Source organism: Xiphophorus couchianus, chromosome 4 (genome assembly GCF_001444195.1).
Source record: "Xiphophorus couchianus chromosome 4, X_couchianus-1.0, whole genome shotgun sequence".
Classification (NCBI taxonomy): Eukaryota; Metazoa; Chordata; class Actinopteri; order Cyprinodontiformes; family Poeciliidae; genus Xiphophorus; species Xiphophorus couchianus.
Genome location: NC_040231.1, coordinates 13,213,049 through 13,223,108, shown reverse-complemented (window position 1 = coordinate 13,223,108; position 10,060 = coordinate 13,213,049). Strand labels below are relative to the sequence as shown.

Here is a 10,060-nt window from a genome sequence, read left to right as displayed (position 1 = left end):
AGGAGGGAGCCATCAGGGGAAGCGAGGGGTTGTTGTACATTTAACAGCTCAGTAGCCATTTGGTCTGTCCCCTTGAGAGAAAAAGAGAGGGGGGGGGGCTCCTGTTTTTTTTTTGGAGGGGGGACTCCTACCCTCCTCTTCCTCCTGTTTCTTTGTAATGGCCCCGGGGCGGACTTGTGGTGGTGGTGGAAGGAGGGGAAGAAGAGAGGCAGAGGGCCTCATTTGCATCTTATTACCCTTCGCTTGCTGGCCCTGTATAAAACCCTGCGCAGGGCAGAAAACCTATCAGACTTACTCACTGATACATGTCATCAAAGGAGAGGAGCGGAGGTTGTTTTCTGTGTTTAGGATGAAAACATCCTGAAAACAAAGAAATAAACTGGAACAAATGAAGAAGATCATCTTTTCTACAACCTAGTTGGAATTAACTCCCATATTTCCGCGCTGGATTTCTCTAAGGGGGACTATTCCGCTGGATCTTACTTGAATCTGTGAAAGTCCGATTCGTTTTGAGAAACGAAACGGGGGGGAAAATCCGACACTTTTGAGGGAGTGAGCAGATGGACAGGTGACTGACGCGCTCCAGGAAAAGTGTCTCCTAATTTTCAGCCTTGTGCGTAAAAGCGTCGCCTTGACCGTGAGCGCAGCTTTGAAAACTTTCTCCATGAGTGTTTGAGTGGTGAGACTCGGACCCGCGGAGCTTTCACTGCTTGTTGAGGAGGCTGTCATCACAATGGGACGCCTGCGTCTGCTCCTCATGGTCAGTCTGTCCTCACTCACCTGCCAGGTACGTCCCAACACCCAGGGCTCCTAAAATCTCATTCCAATTTCCTCACTCTTGAGATTCTTATCTCAGATCGATCCCATATGACTGTTTTCCCCCCCTGTGTTGTAGGTTTTGTGCTCAGGCGTGTTCGAGCTCAAACTGCAGGAGTTTCTCAACAAGAAGGGAATAGCTGGGAACACCAACTGTTGCCCGGGAGGCGCCGCGCACCCGCAGGGCCACCAGCAGTGCGAGTGCAAGACTTTCTTTCGGGTCTGCCTGAAGCACTACCAGGCCAGCGTCTCTCCGGAGCCTCCCTGCACCTACGGCGGCGCGGTGACTCCCGTGCTCGGCTCCAACTCCTTCCAGGTGCCGGAGACCAACGCGGACAGCTTCACCAACCCGATCCGCTTTTCCTTCGGCTTCACGTGGCCGGTGAGTAACCGGAGATGACAGTTGTTATCCTCCACATCACTTATCGTCACGTTTTATGTTACTGGCGTTGGAATTGGACTTTTGTGATGGATTTTATGAAGGGGGGGAAAAAAGCCCTAACAGATGCTCCCAGACTCAACACTTGTGAGGGTCTTTGTCAGCAGCGTGTGAGAGGGGCTATTGTAGTAACTCTGCGCTCTTTGGTGGGATAAAACAGGGAGGGGATGCGGGTGAGAAAGAGGGAGAGAGGGGCGGTGTCGCCAAAAAGATTTCCCCCTCCGATCAGCCGTGGTGGGAAATCTAACATCCTCTGAGTTGGCACATCATTTGCAGCACAGCGTGAAATTCCACCTCATTTTGGGTTTCACAGCGGTGAGTGCGATAGTAGCAGGGGTGTGAGAAAAAGAAGAAGCAGGTAGCCTGGCCTTATTAGGCCTCTAATCAGTATTAGAATTAGACTGTGAAGTTTATGAGGGCTCCTAATGGCCCTCTGTGGCTCTGGAGGCTAAAGGTAAGGGGGAGGTTTATCTGCAAGCAGAGCAGCTGTTGACTCTGTCTGTCTGTCTGTCTTTCCTCAGGGGACGTTTTCACTGATCATTGAAGCTCTGCACACGGATTCCCTGGACGACCTGACAACAGGTGGGTGACAGGATAGGGGTGTGTGTGTGAAGGGGTGGTCTTGTTGGTGTGCAGAGGCATGTTTCCCACTCAGATATCATCAGGATACACTCATGCTTTTTACATTTCAACATTTCACCTAAAATAAGGTCATTTGTGTGTCATTTTGACTCTTATTTTGGGTTTTATTTTAAAGTCGCCCTTTGCTCTCTTAGCATCTTCCCATCATTTATTGCTCTGGAGTTACAGTCAATGACAGTAGAAATTGTTCTATTGCATCTTAACCTTCAGAGTGACAACAAATGACCTTGTTCAAACTGTGATTCACTTCTTCTGCAGACAACCCAGAGCGGCTGATCAGCAGGTTCACCACGCAGCGACACCTGACCGTAGGAGAGGAATGGTCCAAGGACATGCAGACGGCCAGCAGGACGGAGCTGCGCTTCTCCTACCGCTTCCTGTGCGATGAGCACTACTACGGCGACGGCTGCTCCGTCTTCTGCCGGCCCCGGGATGATGCCTTTGGACACTTTACCTGCGGAGAGCGAGGGGAAATCATATGCAACTCTGGCTGGAAGGGCCAGTACTGCACTGAACGTGAGTGGGTTTGCTCATTGATCGAACTCTTTCATTACGCCGGTGCAGGGAAGCTAAATGAAAGAGCAGGAAGGAGGGATAAAAAGTGAAGGGAGGCTTTTCCAACTTAGTGGTGAAGCAGTGGCTAATATTTGGATCTCATGCAGAGGATGCTGATGTGTGCATCAAGCTCACAGTGTCTTGTAGTCTGTATATTATTGACTAACACAACAATAGCACATACGTCAGATGCAGAGGTGAGTAGAGTTCCCAAAAAGTTGTACTTAAGTAAAAGTAGCACTATTTCAACATGTTTTCACTCCAGTAAAAGTAAAAAGCAGCCAAGAAATTACTCAAAAAAGTATTTGGTAAAAGTCTATTCAAGTACAGAGTAACTGATCAATATTTTAATATTTAAAAAATACATCATCAGACGGATCAAAATATAAGTTATGTGTACATTTTGTTAAGGACCAGAATGAAACCTGCTCATATAACAAAATCACAAATTTTAAAAATCTTATTTCTTTAGAAAACTTTAACAAAAACTCCAAGTGTTTGTATTTACTAAGTGTTTGGTTAAAATATGCTTGTTTTTCATTCGTTGGATAAAAGATCCGGAGATTTTACTGAAGTAAGAGCAGAGATACTTAATAATACTGAATTAAAAGCATAGCAAAAATACTTATAAAAGTAATTTTTTTCCAAAAACCTACAGAGGTAAATGTAAGTAGTTACCACCAAACTCTGATTAGTTGCTACCTAATCGCTTCCATTTTAAAGGAATTGTCTTTCAATCATCATCAAGATTTTGGGGTTTTTCTTTTTCCTGCACAGTTTGAACAACAGTGTTTTCAATCTGAAGTTTATTTCTCCAGCAGTCGTTTGCCTCTCTTTATTCTCGGAGACTTTTTCCAGCTCATAATGGAGGGCCCGTGTGCAACAGGCGTCAGTCAGTTATCCCATTGCACCAGAGGCCTCGGTTCTAATGAGCCGCGGTGGCTCCTCAGTAATTCACACGCCGCGTGCCTTCCATTAGACCGCTGGGGCCTCCTCGCCCCCAAACCTCCTCCCCGATTGGCCAAGTGGGGGTCCTATATTGTTGCGGCTGGGGCCGGTGATTGGCCGAGCCGGGTCGGGTATTGTTGTGGAGGGGGCAGCTGCTCAGTGAGAGGAGACAATGGAGCAGCTGTCTGGTGGTTAGCTCCTCACAGACCAGCTGGCCCTGGGGGGGAAAGGTGGAGGGGGATGAGGAGAGAGGGAAAGAAGGGGAGAGGAGGAGGAAGAGGAGATAAGGAGTAGGGGAGGGGATGGAGGATGAAGGAAATAAAAAGGAGGAGGACAGAGGCAAGGGGTGAGAAAAGGAGACTTCTGACCCACAGTCAAGGGGAGAAAGGGGGCTTTGTGTGGGGGGCTTTTTGTTGTGGAGCTAGCCTGTTAAAAGAGGGGCTTCTTGGCTGGTTCTCCTTCTTTGAGACCCAAACTGTGATAGCTTCCAGCTTGGCTGAAAGGTAGTATTTCATCAAAACACCTAAAACCTAAGGGTGGTCACACATGGCCCGATGACAATGATTCCCTTCAACATGCTAAAACGTGAACCAGAGAGACTGAAAGAGGAGTCAGATGAGTAAACACACAATTCAGAAGGCAGACAAGCAAGAAGCAATGTAAATGTTGCTGTTTTTTTCAGGGTTGCTGTTTGAAAATCTTGTTTTTCATGGTTTGGCTGATCTGTTTGTTTTCTTTTTACAGCTATTTGTCTTCCCGGATGTGATGAAGAACATGGATTCTGTGACAAACCAGGAGAATGCAAGTAAGTTCAAAACAAGCTGCTTTTATGCGTCTCTAAACCAGGGCTGGACAGTAAATCAATAACAATATATACTGCGATAGACTCATGATCAACTTTAAATAGATATTACATCTAATAGAATATTCACTGAACTCCAGAACTGCACAGCATTCTGGGAGACGTAGGCAGATTAAAGGCTTTAGCCACTCAGCCTCTCAAACTTACCAAAGCAATTTCTCTTTGGGATCAATAAAGTATTTTTGAATTGAATTGGTGGCTTCAACTAACTCACTCACTCTTTGGTTACCTAGCAACAACTTGCTGAGGAACGTTTGGTTACCTAGCAACAACCCGTTGAGTAACTTGCCCAGCAGCAGTTTAAGGTTTCGCCACTGTGCCTCATAACTACTTAAAAATAATAAAACTACAGCCTGGAGTAAAAGCTGTGAATAAAAGAGTAAATGTCATATCACTAGTCTGGTAGCATTTCAGATATTTAAAGCAATGAAATGATCAATAATTACCGATATCGACTGATATGAAATGCTTATATCATAATACGTTTATCAGCCATCTTGTCCAGCCCTTCTCTAACCTAAGCTACCTGACCTCCGTCTCCTTTAGTTTGATATTAACCGGTTGGTGTGTTCCCAGGTGTCGCGTGGGATTCAGTGGGCGTTACTGTGATGACTGCATCCGTTACCCAGGTTGCCTCCACGGCACCTGCCAACAACCCTGGCAGTGCAACTGTCAGGAGGGGTGGGGTGGGCTCTTCTGCAACCAGGGTGAGTTTGTAGACAAGTTCACTAAAATGCTGCGTTGCTCTTTGAATTCCTTCTGTCCTTGCTTGTTTTGTATTTAATCCGTTTGGCTCATAAGTGCAACTGTTTGTATTTTCAGACCTGAATTACTGTACACACCATAAGCCTTGTCTTAACGGAGCCACCTGCACCAACACGGGTCAGGGCAGCTACACATGCTCTTGCCCTCCTGGACACACCGGTGCTAACTGTGAGATCCAAGTCAATGAATGCTCAGGAAATCCCTGTCGAAATGGAGGCAGCTGCATTGTGAGTACCACTTTAATGACATGAGAATGTCTTTGGGTACAGCAACGGCCTTAAACTTGTGCCTAACCAAGAATTGTTGTCCACAGGACAATGACAATGGCTATAAGTGCACATGTCCACCTGGTTTTTATGGAAACAACTGTGAGCTAAGCGCCAATACGTGTGCAGACGGGCCGTGTTTCAACGGTGGACGTTGTGTGGACAACCCTGAAGGTGGCTACTTCTGTCAGTGCCTAATGGGGTATGCTGGGTTCACTTGTGAGAAGAAAATTGACCATTGCTCCTCCAATCCCTGTCTAAGTGGTAGGTTGTTGTGTTTTATCAGTATACCCTACTCCACATTTACTTCTGAATCAAGTGGTGGGGAACTGGGAGACTAATCTTAATGATGCTTCACTTTACAGGGGCAGAATGTGTGGACCTGGTTAACTCTTACCTGTGTGAGTGTCCAGAGGGCTTTTCAGGGCCCAACTGTGAGGTTAGCAGCGGCATTTCTGCATTGTGCCAGTCCTTTCCTTGTCAGAATGGTGGAACTTGCCAGGACACAGTGGATGGCTACACATGTAATTGCCCACCAGGTATGACAGTTTTTAATCTACTTTCTTGCTAAATATTGTTTGGATCCATTTTTGAGACTCTGAATTTCTCCTTGCAGGATATACGGGCAAAAACTGCAGCTCTCCGATCTCTCGCTGCATTCACAACCCGTGTCATAATGGAGCCACTTGCCATGAACGTGGTGGTCGCTATGTGTGTGCCTGCGTGCCGGGTTATGGTGGGAATAACTGCCAGTTCCTCCTACCAGAGGTTCCCAAGGGTTCCCAGCCGGTTGTTGATGGACCAGATCGGCGATATTCATCTTCAGAAAGTGGGAATACTGACACTGAGGAGGATGACGACAGCGGATTCCCATGGACAGCTGTCTGTGCCGGCGTTTTCCTCGTTCTTGTGATCCTGATCAGTTGCTCTGTGTTGGTGGTCTATGTTCGCGTCAAACTACAAACCCGACACAGTCACCATAGCGACAGTGTTCACAGTGATAGCCAGGAGACCATGAATAACCTCACAACCAATAACTGTCTTCGAAGTGACAAAGAGCTTGGTGGTATGATGACGACATCAATTAAAAACACCAATAAGAAAGCAGATTATCATTCGGACCTTGCTGGGTCAATTGGGGGTCTGAGTGGAATCAGCAGCCTCAATGGATCTGAGAAAAATGGCTTTAAGCCTCGTTACCCAAGTGTGGAGTACAACCTGGTTCATGAACTCCGGCAAGAAGATCTGTCACCATGTACAGAAGAGGAATGCAAACAGACAGAGCCCAAATGTGAGCCACTGGATGAGCCTAGCAGAGGGGAAGGATTCAGGAAAAGACAGAACAGGTACTCAAGAATCACCCTAAACACATTACAACCCCACGTAGAATGAAGAACAGTATTTCTAATCTCTTTGTTGTTCATCCTACAGTGATGGTTCGGAAAAGAAAGCATCGGCAGAGTCACCAGGATGCAGTGAAGCAAAAGATCAGGCATCCTCTGATTTAAACTGTCATACAGCGAGGGATCCTCAGTACCAGTCAACCTGCGACCTCAAATTCCAGCCAACCAGTGAGGCTGTGTACCCTACTCCCAGTGACAGCCGGTACCCCTGTTCCAGCGATACCAAATACCAGTCTGTTTACGTCATATCAGACCAGAAAGATGAATGTATCATTGCTACAGAGGTGAGAACACAGTCTGTTTTATCTGTTTGAGCTACCACACCAGAAAAATAACCTTCCATCTGTACTGGTGCCCCAGGACTAACTTTGTTTTCTTTGTTTTCCAGGTATAATTACGGTACAAGGTTTCCTGTTAGTCCACACACACCAACCCTGAGCAGTAGAGCTCAGCTTGTTTCTGGGAGGTTTTACTCCTGCTGTTTGCTGCTGTTCCCTGGGATTTCCTAGAGGACTTTGAGCCAAGGTGATGATGTGCCAGTGCAGACGCATCACCTGCTTGGCCTTGACTGAGGACTACAGTGATACTACGGGTCAATTTACAATATCCTTGGCCTTCGATGGACGCAGGTCTTTTGGTGACTCTATGCTATGGATGAAGCGCCAGAACAAGGTGCCAGCACTTGTACAGACATTGTACAGACACAAGGCTGTCTCAGACAGTCAAAAACTGCTGGAGAACTGATGAAGAACTTGCTTGACGTCTCCTTGCAGCACTGGAAGATTTACAGCTCATCAGTGGATGAACTGTTCTCTCCTGATAAGCAGCGGAGCATTGACTTGGATATTGACCGATGATATTGTACGGTGATGTACCGACTGAATGAACAATGTAGTACCTTTAGTGTACTGAAAGCCTTTAAAGTACTGCTGTAGTACTGTTACGTGCTGTGGTTTTACATTGCTGTGTAAAATCTGTCCTGGATTTCCGGTAGTTTATGTTCTGCACAGTGCTGCAGAGTAGAGTGTGGAGCTGTTGCAACAGTAGGAGTCCCTGTAATTTTAGGCTGACCATTTTTAGAAATTTATTCAAGGCATCACAAGCAGAACTTTCCATATCCGATTATCTAACTTGTAGGACAGCCGAACACCTTCAACTCTACAGCACTGGCAGATGTAGCTGAGCTGGTTCTCAGCAGGAAACAGAGAACTGAAAACTCCAGTAGTGACTGCCGATCGATCCACCATGGATACTGTTGGGCCATACTGGCCTCTGAGCCCTGAAACGTCTGATAGAAAGGGCAATACTTGGGGTAAGGGATATAAATCAGACCAATACATGCATCATATTTAATTATCAAATCATCTGTTCAACTTAAACCTGACTGTTTGGCTTCTTTTTTTCCTGACTTCGTAATGATGTTTTTCCAAGAGAACAAGGCCGCGCTATAAAGTCTTAACTGCCAAGACCTCATTGCACTATAGAGGTGTGTGTGCAAGTGTGTGTGTACAGAAGAAGTAAATGGCCGCTTTTGGTGTCGATGTATGCACTGTCCTCTCCCGCCCTAGTCTTCCACTATCAGCCAATTCAAGGACACCATGACTCCTCCTGCCGCTGGTTAGAATTTTTTGTTTTGTTTTTTAAAATTTATTTGTTATCTAAAGAAAGATGTATGCATTTAATTTAATTATGTAATTATTTTTGCTTCTTTTTGTTGTGTTGTTTTTGTTAATCTTGTTATAATTTAAGTTGTGCTGTTTTTATTTGGCAGATGATGTATGTATGTAAGTATGTATGTATGCATGTCTTAGGCACTTGAGACCACTGTGACTGTGTTGTATTTAAGAGAAAAGTCGTATGTACAGAGCCTGTCATTTTTATAACTGGAAAATGCGATATTTTTCCAAAATAAAAGAGAAATGAAATCTACTCTGGTGCTGGAAAATATTTTCATGCTAAGGCACTGGATTAACTCGGAAGACGGCAACGAAAGCACAAGCACGTTAAAAAGTTGTCGAACAAATTTAGGCAGAGGGATTTGCCATCACAAAGTGATTGTGTAAGTAGTGTTTGCATGGTGTGTGTGTGTGTGTGTGGGGGGGGTGCCTGTGTGTGTGTGTATCTGTCTGACACAGCAGAAGACTGTCTCCTTGTGGAACCACTAAATGAGACAAAGACACACCCCATAATCATAGACCGCTTAGCAAGCCTCCTCTGAGGCCAAAGTCATTTCTCTGTGCGGATCCAAATGTTAGTCCAAATGTGTGTGTTTCATTTCCTTAATGTGTTTGTGACTGGATCTCTTTTTGTCTATGAGCCTCTTTATTTGCGTACAAGTTCATGTGTGTGATCTTGTTTAAGAAGAGGGGTATTTATAGCTGGAGATAGAAACCACCAGTCTGGATTTAGTCCCAGTTGCCCCTGCCTGACTACACTCTGTATATAAATGTGTGTGTAAGTGTGTGTGTGTCCCATTTAGCGACCACTGAGAGAGTAGAGGCAGCCATCAAAGAAACTCATATGGTTTGAATTCTTTTATAAACACACACCAGATAGGCTTTAAAACTGGATGACGGATGATCAGAACTTTTAAAAAAAGATGAACTGGATTAAGTGTTGACATTCGTCACATTAACACAGAGACACAGAGGTCATAATGATCTGATCTCAAAATAAGAAATAGAAGAAATTAAGGACAACTCTTTAACATCGCTTTGCATTATTTTTGCCAGCAACATAAAAAATAAGTTAACCTTGTGTTGCTCGCAAATATTTTTACATTTTTATGCACTGTACATACTGATGTGACATGTAGTTTACATTTATTCTTTCCTCATTTCATGTCCTAAAAGTCTTCTTTTATATTACAGTTTGTGTCTCACACTTTTAAATGTGAATGCAGAAGGCCTGATAAGACTCAGAGTCATATAATTTCTCATTGTTTTCAAACTGAATCAGTGTAAATCACATTAAAATTAACAAAAGCTTCAAAGTTCTGGCTCATTTTTGAAGTGGGGTTTCAAGCAACTAATATTTTATCTTCTCTAGATAACTTTAAGAACCTGGATGATGTAGCTAACTGCTAGTCTGTAGGGTGCAAAGACCAAAGACCGAACCTACCAACCCCCCAAAAAATATTTTTTAAAACAATTATAAACAGACACTTCAATAAGTACAGCTGGCTAATTTGAGATTGGACCACATTTTGCCTTCTCCATGCCTTAAATCCTCATGTTATAGATTCAACAAGGTGCTGAAAAGGTGACAAATTATGCAAAGGTCACATTTTGCAGGTTTTATACTTTCATTTGGTTCTGCTTCTAAAAACAACCAAAGTTGTTTTTTTTAAAAGAAAAAAACATAA

At 44.5% G+C, this 10,060-nt stretch overlaps 1 protein-coding gene across 1 annotated transcript; it reads left to right on the top strand.

Annotated features, from left to right (window-relative positions):
- The first annotated feature begins 245 nt into the window (after positions 1-245).
- On the top strand, positions 246-8,625 carry dldh (dihydrolipoamide dehydrogenase). Its single transcript, XM_028015508.1, has 12 exons — positions 246-787; positions 896-1,198; positions 1,777-1,837; positions 2,156-2,413; positions 4,145-4,205; positions 4,839-4,969; positions 5,085-5,254; positions 5,341-5,557; positions 5,659-5,832; positions 5,910-6,639; positions 6,725-6,980; positions 7,085-8,625. The coding sequence occupies exons 1-12, from the start codon at positions 734-736 to the stop codon at positions 7,088-7,090; spliced, it is 2,421 nt and encodes an 806-aa protein (XP_027871309.1). The 5' UTR covers positions 246-733; the 3' UTR covers positions 7,091-8,625.
- Positions 8,626-10,060: the final 1,435 nt, after the last annotated feature.

Excerpts from the sequence above, each read along its gene's own strand:
- dldh (XM_028015508.1), top strand. The coding sequence starts at position 734 with ATGGGACGCCTGCGTCTGCTCCTCATGGTCAGTCTGTCCTCACTCACC. Across the intron at positions 4,206-4,838 it reads GACAAACCAGGAGAATGCAA|GTGTCGCGTGGGATTCAGTG; the intron begins GTAAGTTCAAAA and ends GTGTGTTCCCAG. Across the intron at positions 5,255-5,340 it reads GAAATGGAGGCAGCTGCATT|GACAATGACAATGGCTATAA; the intron begins GTGAGTACCACT and ends TGTTGTCCACAG.